Source organism: Hippoglossus stenolepis, chromosome 22 (assembly GCF_022539355.2).
Source record: "Hippoglossus stenolepis isolate QCI-W04-F060 chromosome 22, HSTE1.2, whole genome shotgun sequence".
Lineage (NCBI taxonomy): Eukaryota > Metazoa > Chordata > Actinopteri > Pleuronectiformes > Pleuronectidae > Hippoglossus > Hippoglossus stenolepis.
In genome coordinates, this window is record NC_061504.1 from 430700 (window position 1) to 453689 (window position 22990).

General features: G+C 38.6%; 1 protein-coding gene across 1 annotated transcript; it reads left to right on the forward strand.

The window, feature by feature from the left end:
• The first annotated feature begins 895 nt into the window (after positions 1-895).
• podxl (podocalyxin-like) lies at positions 896-21321 on the forward strand. Its single transcript, XM_035147395.1, has 8 exons — positions 896-1344; positions 11132-11698; positions 14931-15127; positions 16181-16204; positions 16817-16955; positions 17048-17091; positions 17241-17360; positions 18281-21321. The coding sequence occupies exons 1-8, from the start codon at positions 1269-1271 to the stop codon at positions 18476-18478; spliced, it is 1365 nt and encodes a 454-aa protein (XP_035003286.1). The 5' UTR covers positions 896-1268; the 3' UTR covers positions 18479-21321.
• Positions 21322-22990: the final 1669 nt, after the last annotated feature.

Here is a 22990-nt window from a genome sequence, read left to right on the forward strand (position 1 = left end):
TATCACAGGCCATTTCAACTTTTAAAAGGCCAAACTAAATTATTGAACACATACTGATCAACCACAACATTAAAACAGGCAACTGTTTTTTAATGCTGGGGCTTATCAGTCTATTTTTGACTTAGTCAAGACAGAAAGCCATGGGAAATCACTGAAACTACAAAATACAAAATCTTGTTTACGATCAAGAAAAGTTTAGTCTTGAACATACATCAGTATGATAAGAACTACACAAAATCATTTATGTCTATGACTTTGTAGTCTGATGTATGTTCCTTCCACTAGCTAGAGGAGACGGTTTGTGACTTATCTTGCAGCCAGGCACCAGGGGGTGATAATTTGGCTTCACATTTGGGGGGATGTCACGTCATCCATCTATATATACCATCTTTGAAGAAAACAGACAGAAAATATGTCTTAACAAATTGAATTAGCAATTGGCTTATTATGATGGACTCAGTCCATATGTCGAGGCTTCACAGTCAATGTGCAAGTCCAGATTTGGTCTTTCAAGTTTCTGAATACAGTCCATGTTAAATAAATTCTTGTTTGGTGTCCAAGTTAAGGTCATAGTTAAAAAACAGGAGGACAAGAGACTATAAATTGTAACTTTATTATTTTTATATAGTAAAGCCAGTATTTGAGTAAAAATGTTGACATCCTGACTGTTTATCTAAGCAAGTCTTTCCAATGATAAAACAACATTATAGTGCTGATGCGACTTCAACCCCTGTTCTTGAGTGATGGACCATTTTAGAATAGAATCCAAACCAGGACAACATATTGTCTAAAAGGTTTCTATTGTTATTGAAAGTGTAGAGTAGCTGAGTAGAGAGCTGTGGGATTGGACCATACTGGGTCTGCCCCTGTTTTCTCATGATAAGAGCAGGGATCAGTGCTCCTGGTCTGCTACACTGGCAGCTAACAGCTGAACACACTGCATGAGAGAGAACTGCACAATTCAGCAGTAAGCCATTGAGGGAGAGAGAGGGGGTTGAGAGACAGTGAGGAACAACGGTGCAGCCAAGGAAACCAAAGAAACACTCCTCTACCGAATTCCCAAACTCTGGCCAGAGAGGAGGAAAAAAAGCAGCAGAGACAAAGCATTCTTGGCTTTCAGTTTAAAAGAAGAGGAAGAAGAAAATAATGCGTTAGGCTAAATCATTTGCTCAATATACGAATTCAAGGAGAACGACGTGACAGGACGTTTTTTTATTTTTTAAAAGCTCCTAATACAAAGTAAAGGATTGTAGAGCAACGCTGCAGGAATGCATCTGGGAGAAGAAGGGAGCAGAAACAGGACCAGAGCGACAATGAGGATCATGAGGTTGATGCTTTCACTCAGTGAGTCGATTAAAATTTCATGAATCCATGTCCATAGGTTTTCATATTTTTCCTGCATGAACTCGAAATCTTCTTTTAGATTTTTTAATAATTTTCTTGTGTGGTCTTATTTTTAAAGAGAAAGAAAAGTCTTTGTGCGCAGCAGCACCAGCTGCACTGCACTGCAATGCAAACATAAAAAGTGTGATGCAGCAACAAGTGCACATGGGAGAATAATCATTTTTTAAATTCAGATGTTTAATTTTTTAAATCTCAGACTTGTGTTTTACTTGAGTATATGTATTACAGCAGTATGTGAGAAATGTAGGTCTTATACAGTGAGAGAACAAGTACTAAAATTCTTCTTATGTTAAAGTACTCTCAAAACAACTTCAAAAGTCCATTCTATATCCTACTAAATCCTATGTAAAAGTACAGGATATTATAAAAAAGTAAGTGTCAGAGTGAGAAGTTGGGGAGAGGCATTACCTCTTTGCATGTAGCCTGGTGTAAATTCATGCAAACTTATTTAACCCATTTTCTTGTAATTCACTTTTATTGGGAGCTTGATTTGGTTGGTTTTTTTGTTTCATTATTTCAGTTTTCTCAAATTTCTGTTTAAAATGTGGAAGAAGAAGAAGAAAAAAAAAACACAAAGTATGTAATAAAAGTAAGAAGATGCTACTTGAGAAAGAGCACCACAACTAGTGCAACCAGGGTCTCTGGCAGTCTGAGTCCTATTAATTATCTTCTTTTTCCTTAACCTATGCGTAAAAGAATAAATGAATCCTCTGAACTAAAAGCTCCACTTGTTTTGTCAAGTCGCTCTTTTGCAGTGTGAATTGTATAACATATGTATGAAAGTAGTCACAGTCATGCCAGTGGGACTTTATTTGAGCTGAAACATCTATTTGGTCAGAGTCCGTCCAATCTTGATGAAAAACTCTGTTTTCCCATTCTACTCAGCATGCCATGAGATGTTAATTTTCTTACTTCTCTCTGACTCACTATATGTGTCTATTCCCCCTCCTCTTGTGTGTGTGTATCTCACTTACCGACTGTCAGAATGCTCATCAGAGAAAATTTACAATGCATGCAAATTGCTGAAAGTGGGCAGTAAATCACAAAATGTATGCAAACAGGCAATATCTGATCTGTAGAACATTGTTCTGAGATCTGATGTAAGAAGAGATAAACAAAAAAAACTAAACATAAAAACTACTGAACTAATTCACATTTTGCGGTATGGTCTGTAATTAACTGGGGAAAAGATATGATTTTAAACAAGAGTATAAAAACAACTGATTTCTCTGTCATTTATACAATAAACTGTTTTCCTACTCTTCAAAACCTTGGGAATGAAATTACTGTGCAGCTCCAATGTCCAGCCTCCCTGGGGTCAATTCGATGACCCCTGTAGGTCTGAGGCACCTTATGTCACAACTAGACGCAGTGGAGGTTGTTATAAGGGCTAGGCATAGCTGGCATGTGGACGTAGATTTATTTTAGGGAGGAATCTCTGCTCTCTGTAAAGCCAAATGTTTTATCACTATCTGATGCTCCAGATAAACAGCCTTCATCTCTTCTGTAAACTCTCACTCTGTACCTCTACCCAGCATGGCATGCTGCATATCCAGGTTTCCATTAATCATGCCTGTGACTGGTACCATCATGGACCTTCACTCTCCTCCTCTCGCTCATACAGTGACTTCTCACTCCTCTCCTCCCCTTTCCTCCTTATTTTCATTTTTTCCATTTTCATTATTTCTTTGAACTTCCCCCATGCATCTGCCTTTAAGAGCTTTTAAGAGACTTTCTATTTTCCCTTTAACTCTGAGCAAATTGTGTGTGTGTGTGGTGGTTTTATTGGTCAGGGCATATCCAAGTAAAAACAACAAACAGAAAGATGCCAACTGGTTTTGACACACACTGATGCCAAGCACACAAAGCTAAGTGATCAGATCAATGATTTTTGCTGTCCTTTTAATCTCTTTTAATCTTATAATAAGTAGTATGTTTGAAAGTGAATGAATATATACAGACAGACTAACTGCAGAGCAGGTCTTGCACAGTGGCGTTTTATAGCTATTTCTTTGAAAACATCTGCTACTGCTGCCAAAAGAGAAAGTATGAGATTGGTTGGAAAACAAATCAGAAAAAGAATTGGGTTCATCACTACACGTAGTAAATATCATCCAATTTTAATATTAAAATATTAATTTAATAATTTAATAAATAATAAATCATTAAATTAATTAAATTGAATTAATTAAATACCAATCAATTTTTTGCATAGTAGAGGTCAAGGCTGGTGGAGCACTGTACCGACTGTACTGGGCGTTTTGCCAAAATCTTCAGTCTCAGGACTTTATCTTCTTGTCCTCCTCTATTTATTGTGAGCAGGACAGGATGCAATGCACAATAACTTGGAAACACCACACCCACGACCACAGCCTGTTTCCACTGTGCTGTGAACAATTCTTGCCTGACTCCATGGCTAGAGAACAATGGCCCTTACCCCCATGCTGTGTTTTTAGACCTTGACACAACTACATTACAGCCACACACAGCCACTGGATAATCAGCATACATGGTGACAGATGTTATAGTTATGTTATCACTTACTCTGATGATTATACTGGTGTTTTATCACTAGTTTGAAGTGAATCATATATTTTGCTTTTTGCTTTGTACAGACTATATCCAGTTTTTTAAGAGTCCTGAATTTGTGTTTCTGGTAGTTTGGTTAGGGTTAGTATTAAAAATGACGTTGACCGTAGTCACTTGAGAGAAAGAATAGATGTCTATTATTTTAATAAATAACAAATTTGTATTCTGTATGACCTATCCACATTTTTTGTCACAGACATAGATAGACATTACTATGTCAGATGAACTATTGTTAAAGTATGCAAGAGCTAAAGCTATGTGAGATAAATAGGTTTAAAACCCCAAAAACCAACAATAAGACATTTATGACAGTTCATGGACCAAATCTCCCAATTATAACTATTCCGAATGTCAAAAATACATGTTGTCATGGCAATTAATGTGCTATGTTATGTGGGCTGGACAGTAGAAATGATAAGGATTCCTATTCAAATATTAGTGTTGGTCAGATAGCAACATTAAAGTCCACATCCAAGTAGAGTATATACATGACAAATTTGTGTTATCAGAAAGAGAAAGAGCAAACAGCAAGGAAATAGTGACGGGACTGGCAAATCATTTTTGCCATGGACACATTTTTTTCTCAGCCATTAGAATGCAGAACATAAAATAAATAATTAACATTGTTGTAAAATTAAGATGTGCAGTCAGAAACAAAAAGAGGTGTGCTGGATGTGTTTGCACAGCATTAGGCAAACAATAGTCATGACAATGGTCAGGATAATCTGGCTAGTGTCTTTTTTCACCAATTTGCAACACTGATTGGCTGTCGACTGTGTGTGGGCTTCACACAGTCACTACAGGCGACATCACCCACAAGCGCAGGTCAATCAAACGACAGACCAACCCCCGTAATATGTGTGACAAAAAAAAGAGGTATTTGTCTGGCCATGACAAATGAAACAAGGAAGAGGCTTGAAAAAGTGAAGAGGCAAGAAGATAAAGGTATGTAAGTTTAAAAGCTAAATTTTGAATGCATGTAACGTTGGCACTAAACCACAGGAGAGAATTAGCCTCATTAGCCTTAGTCCCCTATCATGTTTAAACTAATGATACAGTTGCTAACATGCTAGCAGAGCTGGAGTCCAGAGCTGCCTGATGGCTAAATGCGATCCCAGCTCACATTGGCCGAGAGGCTTGGTCCTTAAGCACAACCCGTAGGCAACTGGTATGCAGGTATATACCCACACACTGGATAGGTTGGACAGTTCATCACGGTCCTACTTTGAGTACAGGATTATTTAAGTTAATGATTTTATGATTCATTCATTTAATGGGCTTCTTCAATTTAAGCCACCAGCTATCATTACCTTCTTTGCCATTATCTATAATTATATAATGAAGCTGTGATGGTAACATCTGTTGTTATGAAGCATTTAACACAATAATAGAAATGTAGGCAGGAATAGGCCCAGTTTGGTCTCTGCATTAAAGAGATAACTAACAATTAACTATTTTTATCCACTTTACAGGAGCACTATTAAAGTAAATGGTTTAAAAAGTGTCACAGGTTCCAGTAAACACAGCCCAAAAAGAACCCATAACATTTTCTTGCGGATCCGGATCAGGGAGCAAATCTAGCTGAATCTTAAACATTGCGACATAGGGGATGTTTTTGAACATGTTTACTGTTTTCCCAGTCCCCTCTGGCAGTAGCTCTGGTAGATGATTTGGTTTCATGTTTAATAATGCTTTCCAAATTTCCTTTTTACAGTGAGGATAAGCATTTGATACAAAATTTTCAAAACCTGATTTTTAAGTCTTTGTACTGGTTGTGATGTGATTTCCCTTGTCTGTGTCCATATGGTAATACAGTAGTGTACGTGTGAAAGAACAATGTTTGATTTTGCAGCCTTAGTTTTTAAGTTATTCCTTATGTATCTAAAATTAACTAAATTAAATTTGATTCTGTCATACTGTCAAGTCACTTATATAGACTAAATAACAGTGCCCAAAGCAGAGCCTTGGGGTACACCAACATGTTTACACCAGATTAAAAATTTTTGTGTTTTGTAAGTTTTATTTCCTAGTAGGTCTATAATTACTAATAACAATGTGCTAACCGGAGTTTTGGTTCCAGGTGTTTGTAAAAAAAACTAGAATAAAAAACACAATCATGTGAGCATTAGTCATTAATAACACTATCATTACAAATACATCCTTTGCTCGAGAACAATTAGGGAGGAGATAATCATGATTACCTTATCAAAATTGGAGCATTAGTATTTTTGGGAATGATATTGTAATTCACACATATTCAGAGGTTCTGAGTCAATTGTTCAATCTGATTAATAAAATAGGTATTAAATGTTGTTGCCACTTTGTACAGAGCCTGGGAAGAGATATAGAGAAAGAAAAAATATGATGGTTAACAAAACCCGAAAAATATCGGTGGATGTACGCAAATTGCAAATAACATGGACTGCGCGTGAGGAAAGAGGATATGTGCTTGGTGATGAAGGAGCTGGATCCCAGAGGAGTGTCATCAAGGGAGTTCGAAATTTGTATCATTAATTGTATTATTATTTATCATTACTTCATATGGTTCAATTAATTTTCTGTATTTGAATTAATTAATTAGTTAATTAATTTGTTACCTCATTCCTGCATTCACAGACTTTACAAATGTGACGTCCCATCTCCAGGAAGTTCGCCTTTTATTTTGAAATCACTCTAATATGCTCGTAACTTAATGCTCAACATGGTGACACTCCTCGGTTAAGACATCAAGCACATGGAACTAATGATATATTGGAGCACAGGACAGCGCATCTGCAACACTATTTCAGCCTCCTTTATATGTGTAAAGGCAGCAAACGTCTCATCAGCTTCTGGTTAGGGTTCAGCAGGGTTTTCAAAAAGGTGAGGGGATTATGGTCTGTAAAAACCACCAAGGGAGATACCCCACAGCCAAATTAAACATCAAAGTGCTGCAGAGCCCAAACAAGCCCCAATATCTCTTTTTCAACAACTGAATGGTTGGCACTGGTGTTTGTTATGTTTTCTTGTGAAGAAACTTACAGGGCAGTCTTCTCCCTTTACATTCTTTTGCAGCAGAACAGTTCCAGAATTCACATTCCTGTCGTGGAGCCTCCAACACTTTAGCTGAACACAACAATGCTTTCACACTCTGTAAAGCTTTCTGACAATGTTCAGACTAAATGTAATGACTTTGGCTTTTAACAGGTCGGTCAATGGTGTGATTACAGTTGAAAAGTTCTTACAAAAGCTACGGTAGTAGCCTACCATCCCTAGTAATGCATCAGCTCTTTCTTGGTAGTGGAGAAAACAGCCCCAATTTTTGCCTGCACTGGAAAGACTTGGCCTTGGCCCACAACCTTACCAAGGTAGGTCACAGTGGCCTTAGCAAACTCACATTTAGCAAGATTTATTGTCAAATGTGCCCAGACCAACCTGTCAAAGATACATTTCAATACACAAAACAACCACTAAGACCAGAAACAACATGGTTCATCAATCTTTGAAATGTTGGCACCACTGTGTATGAAAACAGGCCTGTGAGTGTAATGAAGGCTGGAACATCCCTGGCCCTTTTATTAAGAGGAGCTTGCCAGTATCCCTAGAGTAGGTCAAATTTACTCACAAATCTTGCTGAACTCACCTGATCGATGCAATCCTCCATCCAAGGAAGCTTGGATGTAAAAACATCAGCCTGTTTCATTTAAACACTAAATGGTTCTTCTTCTCTTTGATATTGTAACCCGAAAGTTGTGCAAGGCCTAAAACTATCATTTGGCTTCTAGGAGACATGGAGAGATCCAGTTAGATGAACAAGGCTCAGCAATTTTGTTTCCCAGCATATATTGAACCTCTGCCTCCAACTGTTTCCTCTTCGCCTCTAACACGCGATTAAAACGCTGCTTAATTGGCTCAGAATCTCCAACGTCTATGTCATGCTCTTTATAATGTTGTGCAGGATTTGGAATGAGTAATGGATAGCTGTTGATTAGTTTGATTAATATATTTTCCTTTAGCAGTATCTAAATGTTTAGTCTATACAAATTTGTCTCAGAATTTTTCAACCGGCCCTGCAACAATCCATCGCAAACAATCTCCACTTCTGCCCTTTCCACTGCCACAGAATCAAAACAGGTAGAGCTAAAACAGTGAGGTCGTCTCTCTCTCTCTCTCTCTCTCTCTCTCTCTCTCTCTCTCTCTCTGAGTTTTCTACCGCAAATTTCAACTGTTGCTTTAACAAATTGTGTAATTTATAGAAGATGTAGGTTTGTAGATGATTTATAAGCTGTTTTTATTTAAAGATAATTATAAATACTATAAACAGACGAGCCCTGCTACACTGAAAACATAGTTTGGTAGATTTTCTACAGCCAGGGGTTTCAGTCAAATATTTTAAATCAGAGACTTGATGCACCACAGAACAAGGACCACTGCACTTTGCTTGGAAAGGAGAATTGACAAAGGGCAGTAGTTCAAGACACACGATCATCTGGACTCAACTGACAAACCTTAGCCTGCTGGTCATATCTGGTCTTCATCTTTTCATGTGACTTTTCCAGTATATTCTTTGCCAATTCACCTGCCCCCTACAGACTTAATCGGAAACCCCGAAGAGATTTTGAGGCGGTTGCTTTGGCAAACAACCCTCCTACGCAACTTATCCAATTGACAGTGAAGCATTTTAGCACTTTTTGTCATGATTTTTGTGGTCTTGTCTTCTGTCAGTGTGTTATAATTTTTAACTGTGTTTCGGATGGATGCCTTTTCTTTTTCTACCAATGGGTACAAATAAAGTAACCTAACCTAACCTAAAGTAATTCTATGACCTCTTTCCAAGAGTCCAATCAGTGTGCAGTGCCAGGTGGCGTGAATATAACTATCGGGGCTATTGTGTGTGCGAAGTGAATAGTTTTCCGGTGTAATCCCATTTTAGTTTTTGGTTGGTGAGGTGGATTCTGTGAAGTATGAGTTGTAGGAAAGCATTATTGGTCATGAAATAGATGTTTTTGCAAATTTGTCTCCATAAGTCAGCATCAGGAGTGATGGATAAATCGGATTCCCATTTCCTTGATGGTATGGACAGTGTTTTATCTGATTGTGATATTATTCTGGGGGATGGTGTTGAGCTGTAGAGTTGAGGGAGGAAGATCTAAGTCAATTGATTTGATGATAATTTTCATTTGAATGGATGATCTAAGTTGTAGATATTCTTAGAAATGTTTATTCCCAATGTCGTACCTCTGCAATGTCGTCCTAAACAATATGGATTTTCCCAAAACTTGTTGTGAACATAACTTGGGAGGGTATATCCTGATGATAAATTGTGTAGCTAATCAGTCAGGGTGGATAAGATACAAAGTCCTTTATTGGTCCCACAATGGGGAAATTTGCAGAGGGATGAGGGGCTCGATGCACCTTCAGTAGAGAACTCTATGCTTGTTGCATTATTGCACACAATGACAGTGGTATCTACTAAGTTTATGCGAAAGCCTGCCTGCCCGCTGAACACAGTAAAATAAGGATTTGAGTGACATTTTCTCTGTTATTCAAAAATGATTGCTATTCTTTTCCTATGTGATATTTGATGTCATTCTTTCCTCCAGCCACGTTTCTACTCTGACCTCCTGCTCTGCACCAGCACTATCAAATTCTAACTGCAGCGCAGCTCTGTCTCTCAAAGGGGATGGTAGGATGGTTGAGTGGAGAATTTTAATCATTTCTGTTTGAAGGGGATGGTATCCCCCCTTATCTACCTTACAAATTACCTACTGGAGCAAACTGCGTGCTCTCGTGAAGAGTAGGGGGGGGATTGACACTGATGGTGGCGAGGCTGGCAGCATGTATTATTTTCTTTCAATTGAACTATTGTGAAAAATATACTGATTTAAATTATAATAGAATATACCCCTAAAATATCATGTAACATAGGGGTGATTTTATCAGGGTCGGCTCATTGTAACAAAGTGTTGAGCTATGACTCCCTCAGCATGTGAATGCATCAGGATAGTGCAAGGAGTGTTCTGATTTATACTCCATTTTTCCATTCAATTTTATTTGTATAGCTTCAAATCATAATGTACATAATCTCAAGGCACCTGGCATTGTATGTTTAAGACCCAACACGTGCTGCTTCTTTTGAGATTTTTTTTGACAGCATGTCAAATTTAGCTAGTGAGGTTTTCTTTTCAAATGAATCAAATGTAAACAGCAAAACACTTTTGTAGACTAGCATACATTGCCTTTATCAGCCTCTTCCTCTACTTCTTTAGAGTGCCTTAGTTTAGTCCTGGGTTGTTCATATGATAATCATATGATGAATAAGTTCAGTGTATTTTTCTGAAGATGATACATTCCTGCGTATAGAAATAGTAAGTGGTTGGGGTGAGATACTGGGCAGGATACCGAACCCTGAATTACCCATTTGCCGTTCTCATAGAAAAAGGGCTGCCAATAGATGCACTGTATTAATGTGTGTATGAGTGGGTGAATGGCAAAAAACTGTAAAGCGCTTTGAATGGTCCTCAAGACTAGAAAAGCGCTATATAAATACAGACCATTTGCAATTTCTTCAGAGTCTTCAAGATTTGTTTAAAATCTTTTCCCTCTTGTTCATCCTCCTCTTGTGTGACGTGTGACCCCCACCGACCTGAGCTGTCACTGACATATCTGTTTTTCTAAGCGGATGGCACCAATCACTGGTCATGCTGCTATCAGTACCAGTGCTTTTAGCTCACCTACACATTCCTCACCGCACAGCCTCCAGAAAACACACAGCAGCAGCAGCTATAAAACAGAAACGACTGTAAAAAAAATTACTGTGGTTATAGAGCATGTGAAGCCATTAGAGAACCAGATATTTCCCTCAGGAAGGGTGGACACCAATAACAGAGCTATCTAAGGGGTAATACTGGACTTGAAGTTAGACACAAACACCACTCCATGTGAATTATGTAACTGATGGATATGCTAAGAGACAACTGTAATGTTAGACAATTGTTGAATTTGTTTTAAGCTTCCAGCACTGTTCCCAATAAAAATGGGTTCATATAAAGTGAAGTGAATATGATGCTGTCCTTGACAGAGATGGGTTTGTTTTCATCCTACCCATTCAGCAATGTGCTAATGTGGTAATCTTTTGTGTTTTTTCCTCTCTCCTTAGGCATCCTATTTCACAGTGCATTTGCACACAACAATTCAGCGAGTCCTCCTTCTATCACAGATGGGCCATCGTTTACTAGTGGTGGAGGCACATCATCCAAACTTGTCCAGACACAGGCAACAGTTACAGTCACCATGGCAAACAATACTGCTAAGATTACGACTGCAGAGCCTCGTGTTTCTACCCAAACACAACCCCAATCTTCCACCATAAACAACCCATTATCATCTCACATTAGCATCTCTGGTGCCCCTTCCAGTGTTCCTGCTGCTACCTTAAGCCCCTCAAAGGCTACAACACCAGTTGCAACAGCTACAACATTTGCAACAGTTGCAACAACTGTACCATTTGCAACAGTTGCAACATCTGACAGTGGCGGCATATCAGTGGGACACCATAATACTTTAAAAGCCTCTGTAGCTAGTACAAACTCCAGGACTGAGCCGTCAACAAGTACATACATACTGACAAGTCCTTACCATACGGTAACATTCAAAATCCCAAAGGTCTCAACATATCCTACAACAGAACAAACTCATTCAGCCATTACCAAGACGAGTGAAGGAGGTAAGTTTTCCTGTAAATTACACATATTCCAGATAATAACATTCTTACTGACTTGATGATGTCTTGAGGGTTAATGTCAAACTTTGAGAGGCTGTAAATCCATCTGACTGTCCTTGAACTTTCTCAATCATTCATCTGATAAACTTCCAACTTGTCAGGTTTGTTTCTGAAGATGTAAGGAAGTGTAGACGTAGACCCTTACCATAACTCTCTTGTTATTTTAAACTACACTTGTTTGATGTCCCTTATAAACTGTGCTGACAACAGTGACACTATTTTATAACTTTTGGATGTTGCAACAGGTATCAGTCTTTATTTTCAAATCATACTTTGTACTTTATCAATGGTTCTGACAATCTTGCTTATAATTATCAACTCTTGGCCTCCACCTGAATGCACCCAAAGCCAGGTAGAAAAACAATGCCGATGTTCAGTTGGACCAGATAATGAAAAGATATCCTGGGTATGTTTTATTTGCTTCTTGGTACAGAATATTACATCTCTTCACCCTGAAAGGGTCTTTGGTTGCTTTGGCTGTCTGTTTAGGATACCTGCCCTACTGAAAAGCAGAAATATCATCCAATGAGTTACATGCATATAACTGAATCAGAGCACATAATGTCGGAACTTTAGACGAGTTTCTAGAGTATAACGGCTGTCTGACGCTCTGCCTCACGGGAGGGGAGGAAGCAAAAGCGCTGTGAGAGAAGGCTGAAAAGAGGGAAGAGGTCCGGCATCCACGCTAGTCTGAAAGCCAACCCCCCCCCCCAGGCCAGCAGTACCGTCCCTTATGCTCTCAAATGTCCGCTCCATCAACATCAAGCTGGATGAGCTGCGTCTGCTGAGGAATACACGTAAGGAGATGAAGGACTGCTGTGTGTATGTCTTTACTGAATCATGGCTACATGATAAGATTACGGACGCGGTGATACAGATGGAGTGAATGACTGTTCCCGCGCGGACAGAGAGGTAGCCAGCTGTGGAAAGGCCCGTGGTGGTGGACTGTGTGTCTATTTAAACAAGGACTGGTGCTAAAACGCTACAGTAGCCGATAAACACTGCTCGCCACTGGTTGAATTCCTCATTATGAAATGGCGGCCGTTCTACCTGCCGAGGGAATTTACCAGTGTGTTGGTTGTAGCTGATTGCATAGCCCCCAGTGCTTGTACCAAAGCAAATGCTAATGAAGCACTGGAAGGCCTCGACGATGCCATCAGTGAGCTACTGACCAAACAGCTGGACAGTTTTATGGTGATTGCAGGGGACTTCAACCATTCCGGCTTAAAGTCTGTATTTCCCTCAATTAAAACCAGGGGAGATAACAGGCTAGACTTTATACCGACACCGCACAGGCTTACAAGGCAGCCCCCCGCCCCCATCTCGGCCACTCTGACCACTTCTCTATCATGCTAACACCTGCATATAGACCACTGCTCAAATGTGTGAGAGCAGGGAAAAGACAGATAAGGGTCTGGTCAGATGGAGCAGCCTCAGCACTACAGGACTGTTTTCTGCACAGGGACTGGGAGATATTCAGGACAGCAGCCTCCTGCAATGACCACATAGACATTGAGGAGTATGCAGAGTCAATCACCAGCTATATTGCTAAATATACAGAGGATGTCACTGTGCTAGAGCAATGAGAAGCCGTGGATGACATCTGAGATGTGTTCCCTACTGAAGGCCTGTGATGTTGCCTACAGGTTGGGGGACAGCGGTGCACTATACTCAGCTAGGTCATGGGAGCAAGGAAGCGAAAAGAGCCTACACGTGCAGAATACACAGCCACTTCTGCGACACAGGGGGAAACCAGACGGATGGGGCAGGGTGTTGAAGCACTGACGGACTTCAAGACCAGGCAGAAAACTGATGACAGTGATGCCTCACTTCCTGACAGGCTCAATAATTTCTTTGCCCGTTTTGAAGCATCCAATACTACAGCAATTGGGGAGGCCCGGCCATCTCGTAGCAAGACTTGGAGCACACACGGAGGATCCTTGCCAGAGTCAACCCACGGAAAGCGGCAGGTCCTGACAACATACCTGGTTGGGTAGTCAAGGAATGTGCCACAGTGACAATAAAGCCCAATTATTCCATCTCTACTCAGCCAACAATTCAGCAACAACATACATCATTCATCCTGCTTCAATTAAACCAGTAAAAACCTCTCATTGGATAGATGAGATAGATAAGGAGTCTTCAAAACACTGTGCAAAAGAGCAGAAAGAATTTGGAAAAAGATAAAATTGCAAGTCCAGTAATTGTATATGAAAGACCTCTTAACTCTGGCTCCAGCAGTGTATGCCTCTTTGGCTTGTAAAGACTCCAGTCATGTGTAGTGAGGGGATAGGTACGGTGTGCACAAGCAGGCAGGTCGGCTAGTGCAAGACATTTGCACCAGCGAATAATTTCATATGATCCAAATCAAAGAAAATAGTTTGTCGTGAAATAGGATTTCAACAAATACGATGAAAAAAATTGTCATCAACTTTCCAACCCTACCTTTAATTTTCATCAAATTTCTCTTCCTGAACTCATCATTCTGTGTCTCACATGCACTCTAAACTAAACTAAACTATAAACTCCCTTCTTGGGGTCCTACAGATATTATACCCACTTCACTTCTAAAAGAGGTTACAGGTGCCATTGGCCCAAGCTTGTTTGTCATAAAAAACACTTCCCTTACTTCATGCTGCGTTCCAAATTATTTTAAGCAAGCCATGCCATCAGCTGAGCCAATGGATGTCTTTTAACTTTCTGCAGCTAAACTAAGTTAAAAAGTAATCATTTTGGCCCTGACCTTCTAGCAGGCAAAATACAACCATTAGTGGGTCCACTCGCAAGCAATACTTAATCTAAAGCCAGATACCTTGGTATCACATCTGATTCGTAACTTAATTTTGAAGAACATGTCAATATAAAACGCATTACTTCTAAGAAATATAGCCAAAATCATATCAGCTCTGTCTTTTTTGGACCTAGAAAAGCTTGCAATGAACTGATCCAGTCAATTCAAAGTGTCTCGGCTTCACCCAGTGCAGTTTCGGACTCATTTTGATAGAGGTTGATTTTGTCATCAGTCCATTGAACTTTGACCCAGAACTCCTCTGTTTTGTTAGTTGTGTATTGTGGTGTACTATAACTAGCTATTGCCTATAGTGTTAGGCTCAGAAGTGGTTACATCATTATCTGTGAATATTTTTTATAGTTGCTGTGTTATTTCTGTTCTAAGACACAGAGAAAACAACTGTGCCAGTTACAACAAACTTGCAGATAAAATCAAGGACCACAGAGACTGGGAAGCCAGGGACCACCATCACCCACCCCACTCTGACAACAGGATCTCTTGTACCTGAGAACCTAAGTGAAACAACATTACTGCAAACCTCTACTGCCACCACCACAGATCCTCAGCCAAAGATATTTCTGGTAAGACATGCAATGAGATAGAACCAGCAGGTTTGCTTTCCTTTACTTTACTTAAAGTAATTACTTTTGGTGATTTTGAAATCCACATTGATGATTTTTTAAATCACAGTCTTTTAATGGAGTCCCGTCCAACTCATAACCATGGTCACACACTATATTTAGTTTTCACCCTTGGTCTGAGCATCAATTCCACAGCTGTGTAAAATATCTTTGTCTCTGATCGCCTCTGTATCATGTTTGACAAGGTGTTCCATGCTTCATCAAAACAGCTTATCAGCAATGTATCATCTAGTACCTTAAATGAAAATAGTGCTTTAAAATTTTCTGCAAATTCTGCTCAAGGCTTAATACATAATACTCCATTTGATCTATTTTATTTCAAGTTTGATAATCTCTGCCAATCTACCTTAGATGCTATTGCTTCAATTAAACCAGTAAAAACCTCTCCTTGGATAGACAACAGCTTAAGGAGTCTTCAAAACACTGTGCAAAAGAGCAGAAAGAATGTGGAAAAAGATAAAATTGCAAGTCCAGTAATTGTATATGAAAGACCTCTTAACTCTGGCTCCAGCAGTGTATGCCTCTTTGGCTTGTAAAGACTCCAGTCATGTGTAGTGAGGGGATAGGTACGGTGTGCACAAGCAGGCAGGTCGGCTAGTGCAAGACATTTGCACCAGCGAATAATTTCATATGATCCAAATCAAAGAAAATAGTTTGTCATGAAATAGGATTTCAACAAATACGATGAAAAAATGTTCATCAACATACCTCTCTTACTTTCCTTCTTTGCCTGCCAGTAAGATTTTGCTCAAGACATATTTTTATAGGAAAGCCTTTTAATGGCAGATTTTTTTACATTGTTTGTAATATTTTCTTATTTTCGTTGTCTTCCCATGTATTTTGTAAAGCACTTTGTAACCTTGTTCAGATAAATGCTATAGAAATAAAGATGTTATTATCATTATTATTATTATCATTATTATTTACATTAACATATTGAGAAATGACTCATGGATGCTTTGGACTGACACTTGGTTTCTGACGTTTTTACAGTATTCTCTAAACAGCAGATTTGAGGTAAGGGTTTTCTTCTGTTTGACTTTAAGTGTGTTTCAAACAGTTTATATTTACATGAACACTACACGTGATAATAAAAACAATTCGTGCACAGACTCTTATCAAGCCACTGCCATTGTCCTGCTCATGGAGGCAGCCTTCCATTTCATTTGACATTTTTGAATACAATTTTCTTCACTTTAAAGACGGGGAATCACTGTGCAATAGTTAATTTATTAATAATTGATTTAATAATATTTTACCATCATATCCTTTTATGGTGCTATGGCTTTTAGATCAGTTTCCACTGACTTGTGTTAACTTCTGTTCATCTTGTATTAGTGAGTTAGTTAATGTTAGTGTTAGTTAGTTGTGTGAGTCCTGGTAACACATACTGTGTGTGTATCTACAGCCTGATATATCTGACTTCTTTGCACCATACCGCTGCTACATCACAGCACTGGAAGATATGACCTCAGCTATCACCCCTAACCTTGGCCACATTAAAACCGCTTACTGCTTTTAATGTTGTACCTAATCAGTGTTATTGATTGATTATGGCAAAGTAAGATAAGTGATGTGGTGTTGAATTTATTATGTACATAGATTTTTACAGATATGTCTTTATTTTAGCCTCAGAAAGAGAAAGACAAGGAACTGGTGGAGGTGTGCAAGCAGCTGATGGCAAATTTCCAAGATGGAAACTGCACCCTGATATGGAGGCATAAAAATGGCAAAGTACAGTTTGACTGCATGGAAATAAATGGCAAAGGTAAAGACCCCTCGTCCCTTCATTAAATCATATTTGCTAGTTTAAATATATTTTAGAAAATGCATACAAATAACTTCAAATTTCCCTTACAGTGAAAACCAACATCATAACCAAGTATTATGAGGAAATCTCCAAGGTAAGTGCAATCATAGAGATGTTTTGTTCAGTGCATGTAAACAGCTTAATGGTTAGTGCTTCAAATGCCTGTGTACTTTAAAGGCAGGACACTTATGGATACTTCAGTGTGAAAATAAATCATTCTCTTTTTGTATTTTTAACTTACAGAAACCGTCAGATAATAAAACCCTGATAGCCATACTGGCCTCATGTGGAGCTCTGCTCATCATGATCTTTATCCTTGCCATCTGTGCCTCTCACCACCGCAGGTCATACAATGAGAACCAGGTTAGTGGTCGGTCACACTTGAAGACACACTTCAGACGTTCTTGAAAGTCAAAGTCAAAATTTTGATTGTTTTTTTTCAAGATTCCTCCACATATAACAGAGCTAGAGAGACAATCTTGAAGTCTGTGTTGATTAGAAAATTATTCCCCATCATATGATATCACAGAGGTCAGACAATGATGTCATGCAATAGTTTAAGAGTTTCAACCGAAAGCTTATATTATTAGGTCACAAAAGGATATATAGAATAGTAATGCATCACCTTATTTAGATTAAGTTTCAATCAATCAATCAAATTTTATTTGTATAGCCCATATTCACAAACCACAATTTGTCTCATAGGGCTTTAACAAGGTGTGACATCCTCTGCCCTTAACCCTCAACAAGAGTAAGGACAAAATACCTCTTGCACCACACAACTGAACAGCGGTGGCAGTTGTGTAGTCCATTAAAGGGACCATGTCATTATTATTACAAATGTAAATGCGCGTGTCTCGCGTCTCTACAGACTCCCCAAAAATGACTTTCAGAAAACCAAATGTTTACTTTAAAGGCATTCAACTCTTTTGTTAGGATCCCTCACCATGAGAAAATCTGAATCTCTCACTTATGTCACACAATAAAACAAAAACTCAGATCTAACTAAATCTAATGGCCAACTGATAACCTTGGTTTTTAGTTTAGAATAATGTCCCATATCTCACTTCATGGGCTACATTCTGTTAATCTTCTACCAATCTTAATTCACTTAACAAATCCACACTTAAAACTGTAGTATTGTTATTTAACTGTAAAAGCCATACCATAGTGCCAATTCACTGAAAGAGATCTCAAGCTACTTTTTTAAATTATATTAGAAATTACCTCGTCTGAGACACAGATTAAATATGAAACAGACTTTGTCCTGTGAATCTTTGCAGCAACACCTTACAGAGGAGCTGCACACTGTGGAGAACGGTTACCATGACAATCCCACGCTGGAAGTGATGGAGGTGCAGCCAGAGATGCAGGAGAAGAAGGTGGCGTTAAATGGAGAGTTCAACAATGACAGCTGGATTGTCCCCATTGACAACCTGCTGAAGGAGGACATACTTGATGAGGAGGACACTCACCTGTAAGGTGCAGGGACAAAGGAAGAGAAGAAGAGAAAAGAGAGGATAACAGGACCTGGTCAGTTCCAGTCCAGACAAACAAAAGCATTCACACTTCTCACTCTATGCCAGCCCGACCAACTAGTCTTACACTCCTGACCCTGGGATCTTATTGCTTGACAGGACATGTAATTAGACAAGTAACACCCATGAGTACTAAACCACCACATTCATGGTGTTGACCTGCTCTGTTTGATCCATTACTGGGAAATAAGGGCCAAAATTCAAACACTGATGATGAAGAAACAATAATATCAGATGTGTTGAACATGAAAAAGTAATAGGCATGTTTGAAATCCAATCAATTGTGTGGACACAAAAGTGCTTATAAAATTGTTTTGATATAAGTTTTACTTCACTGAGAGCACAATTCAAAGATGTTTGTATAATTTATTACACATATTCATTCATTCAAAAAATTCTGAGAGAGTCTCAAAACCCTCTTACAAAAACAGCTGTGTGGATGTTTTTTGCATTAGCTTTTGCATGCAGACAGGGCCAAACTACATGCTCCATAGGTTCAAAAAGCAGATCAGACAGGTAACAACTGCATCAGCTGCTGCCTCAACAGTTCCAGAGTAATCACCTAACCATCTCAGGACACTTTAAAGCATCCAGGGGATTTCCACTACTGAATGTGGGCCATGAGGAAAACTGAGCACGAACATAATTCATAAATTGCAGAACTGAACAGACAATGCTTAAAGCAGATGCACTTGTAGGAATAAGAAACACTTTTATCAAAAATACCATAGGATTGTAGGGTGTATGAAAAGCCGGAGGGGACATATTCCAAATATATTTTGTCTCGATATGTGTCATTCATTCACTTAAAATTCATGTGATTACACAAAGGGCCTCAGCAAAAAACATTCGTTTGTTTGTTTTAAAGTTGTGCATATGAGTGGAGAACTTGTTCCATCGATCAATTTTCTTGTATTTTGAGATGTCTTACAAGTATGAATAGAATTTCAACACCTGTCGTAACCTGAGTCACCTTTTAAATTTCTCAGCTTTTTTTCAATTTTACTTAAGTTCTTTTTACGAATGAATTCTGTATTTCATTCATTTGGAGCAATACATATAAATATATAAATTACCCCTCACAGTTATGTTGACATTAGTTTGTTAACTTAACAATTTGAATAATAATATATTTGAAGATTTATTAATACTCCTGCTAAATGTTTCAACATGTTAGCTTTTAGATAATTCCCTAAAATTATTTATTCTTATGCTTTAGGTTTGTGCTTTAACTCTCTGCCTCATGACACAGAGTCCACCGACAGAGAGGACAGGAGTGCTCATACGAGCAGCGTCATGAGCTGTGGTAGAGCACAAAGTTGGTGTTGTGAAGGCAACATTTCATCTTTATTTCAGAGACAGTGCTATACCCAGGTGACACAGTATTAACAGCACTGATTTAGTCAGTCTCTTGAGTCCACTGCCGATGCTGCTAAAGATTCTAGACTTTCCTCTTTGGATATCTGAAATCAGGGGCATTTATTTTGTTGATTTGCTATCCTAGAGCACTCGATAAAATACACATAGCTAGCGTTCATTATGTCACATTACACACTTTTCTGAGGTTAGGAGCTTTGAATCTAACTTGTCATTTTCATTCAAACTCCAGACAGTACTTATAACATTCTTGAATGAGGCCCAATGATTACATGCTCCAATTTTCTTTCATTTTCTTAGTCACCTATTAGACCACACATATCTTTGGATTTAGGACTCATAGTTGCACAAACAAATAGTTTTTAACTAAATTATGAACCAAATAATTATTGACAGCTATTGATCATGAAAATAACTATTATTTGCAGTAGAGTCTCTACTGCTCTCCACCCTGGCCTTCCATTATAATAAGAAATAGAACACTTTGCCTTCTTTAATATAGAAATAATATCACTAATATTATTACAGAAGCAGGCTTGCCATTCCCCCATTTCCAGTCTTCTCAGCTAACTCTCGTCAAGAAAGCTACAATACTAAACTACTCCTCAAACATTAGTGCCACCCATTACCTAAAGCTAACAGTAGTTCCTGTCCTGACCCCCATTTATCAACAGGTTTCAGTTCACTTCAGCACCATCTAACAAGTGTTTTTTACAGTATGTCACTGCTTCACGCTCATCAAGGTGATTTTCACAATAGTCTGCAAAGCAGGACACAAACTGAGAACCACCAGTCAAGTGGTAAACCAGTTCATTTCAGAAAGAATGGATGGATTTTCCATCGACTAGGAAAGTTTCTTGGGAGAGTATGTCCAGATAATAAACTTTTGAAGCTATCAGGATGACACTTTTTCCTAGAAAATATAACAAAACTGCCAACTACTCAGTCCAATAACTATTATTAAAAAGAATGTAAACTGGACAGATGCAGATCAACACTGGTATTGGTAAGTACAGACGCTGTACCAATAACTGTGCATGTCTTCGGCAAAGGCTGTAAATAGTATGCAAAGGGTGTCATTCTCATAGTTGCTGATGCTTAAAATGCACTTACCTTTAAATCACCTAAGATGTTAATCTATATTTAGTTCCACTTCAAACTATATAAAAGTTAGTACATCACCTTGGCTACTCCAATCCAACCATTTTTGTGTTTGCATGTCTATATTTTCATTTAAATCATAGTGATGAATTTTCACAAAAGTACCTTTACTCGTATTATATGTATTTATAATTTGTTTTCTGCTGTAAGAAAATGGCAGGGGTCTGACACACTGGAGGCTGTAAACTGTCAACTATCTTGGCGGTCATGTTCAAATTTGCAAATAAAGGAAGTGTTTTTCCACTTTGGTTATGCAGTTTTCTTGTACTTTCAGAAATATGTATAGATATGGCAATTAGAGGGCAGAAACATCACTGTGTAAGTAGTTAAGAAAACCTCACCAAAATACAGTCTTTATTTATTATATACATTACATACAATGCAATACTACAAGGATTTCTACACATTCACTGAATCCACACAGTAGTGCTCACTGATCTTAGAGTGCCAGCCTTGAAGCTCCCAAGTCCCACCCAGGGGTCACGAAGAGGCCAAGAGGGAAAAATTCAAAATAACAATCCATACAGCAAAGTTTGTTGTGTGTGGGAGTTTTACCCTAAAATAGCTAACAGTATTTGGCAAAGTGTCCTTTACAAAAGCGCTTACGTCTTTAATTCCTCTGGCACAAAACAGAAGAAAATGATTAGCAAGCATGATGAGCCCTAAACCTCCAAATACCATCGATGATACTTCACCCGAACTCTTCATTTCAAGGTAGAAAAATCAAACTTTGTGGGTTTAGTGTCTCTTTTTTAAAATAATCACATTTGTTTTCATTAAGGGCAGAAAATACAAAGACAAACAAATAACACACCTGCCATCTTCCTTTTCCAAAACAAACATTTACACAAAACAACCAAGCAATCGGAACACTATCAAGCAACATCTCTATTGTGGTAATGTAGTCAAGGTTTTATTTACCTCCACTGATGTATTCATGGAATTAAAGGCTGTTTAAGTAGCAGGTTGGTATTGTCGGTCCCATCTGATGCAGCGCTTTCTGGAATTTTATTTTTTTAAACTCCACTAACAACACAGAGGCAACACTATTTACGGTGATGATGGTACAGCAGAGCATCCAGTCACACACTTAAACAATGGTTCACTTAATGAAAAGTTAATAGCACATCAAGTGCATTCAATGTAAAACATCAAACTGTTCCTCTGATAGGGTTGGTAGGAATATTGTCTCAGACATTCAAAGGACCATAGCAATGTTTTTTTGGCTTTAAATTTCAGATTGTTTGTACAAATCATGTACCCTTAAACCAATATTTTTGGTAACACATACATTTGCAGAGAGTTAGATGAGAAGATTAGTAGCACTCTCATCTGTAGACATGAAGCTACAGGCAGCAGGTGATAAGTCCACAAACAGGGAAACGGCTAGCTTGGCTCTGTCCAAAGGGAAAAACATATCCTCTGCCAGCATCTGTAAAACTAACTAGTTACTTGTGATCTTTTTTTTTTTCATCCGTATTAGAAAACCAGGGAGTTTAGACTGTATGTAGGCCAGGTCAAGTGACTTGCTTTGTTGTCACTGGAGGCTACTGGGTGGTCAGACTCATCTTTGGGCAGAAGCAGGCTTGCTATTCCCTCCTGCTTCCAGTCTTCTCAGCTAACTCTCACCAAGAAAGCAACAATACTGAACTACTCCTCTAACATTAGTGCCACCCATTACCCAAAGCTTACTGTGGTTTTCTTGTCCTATCCCCCGTTTATCAACAGGTTTCAGTTCACTTCAGCACCATCTAACAAGTGTTTTTTAGAGTATGTCACTGCTTCACGCTCATCAAGGTGATTTTCACAATAGTCTGCAAAGCAGGACACAAACTGAGAACCACCAGTCAAGTGATAAACCAGTTCATTTCAGAAAGAATGGATGGATTTTCACCATCCATTAGGAATATTACTTGG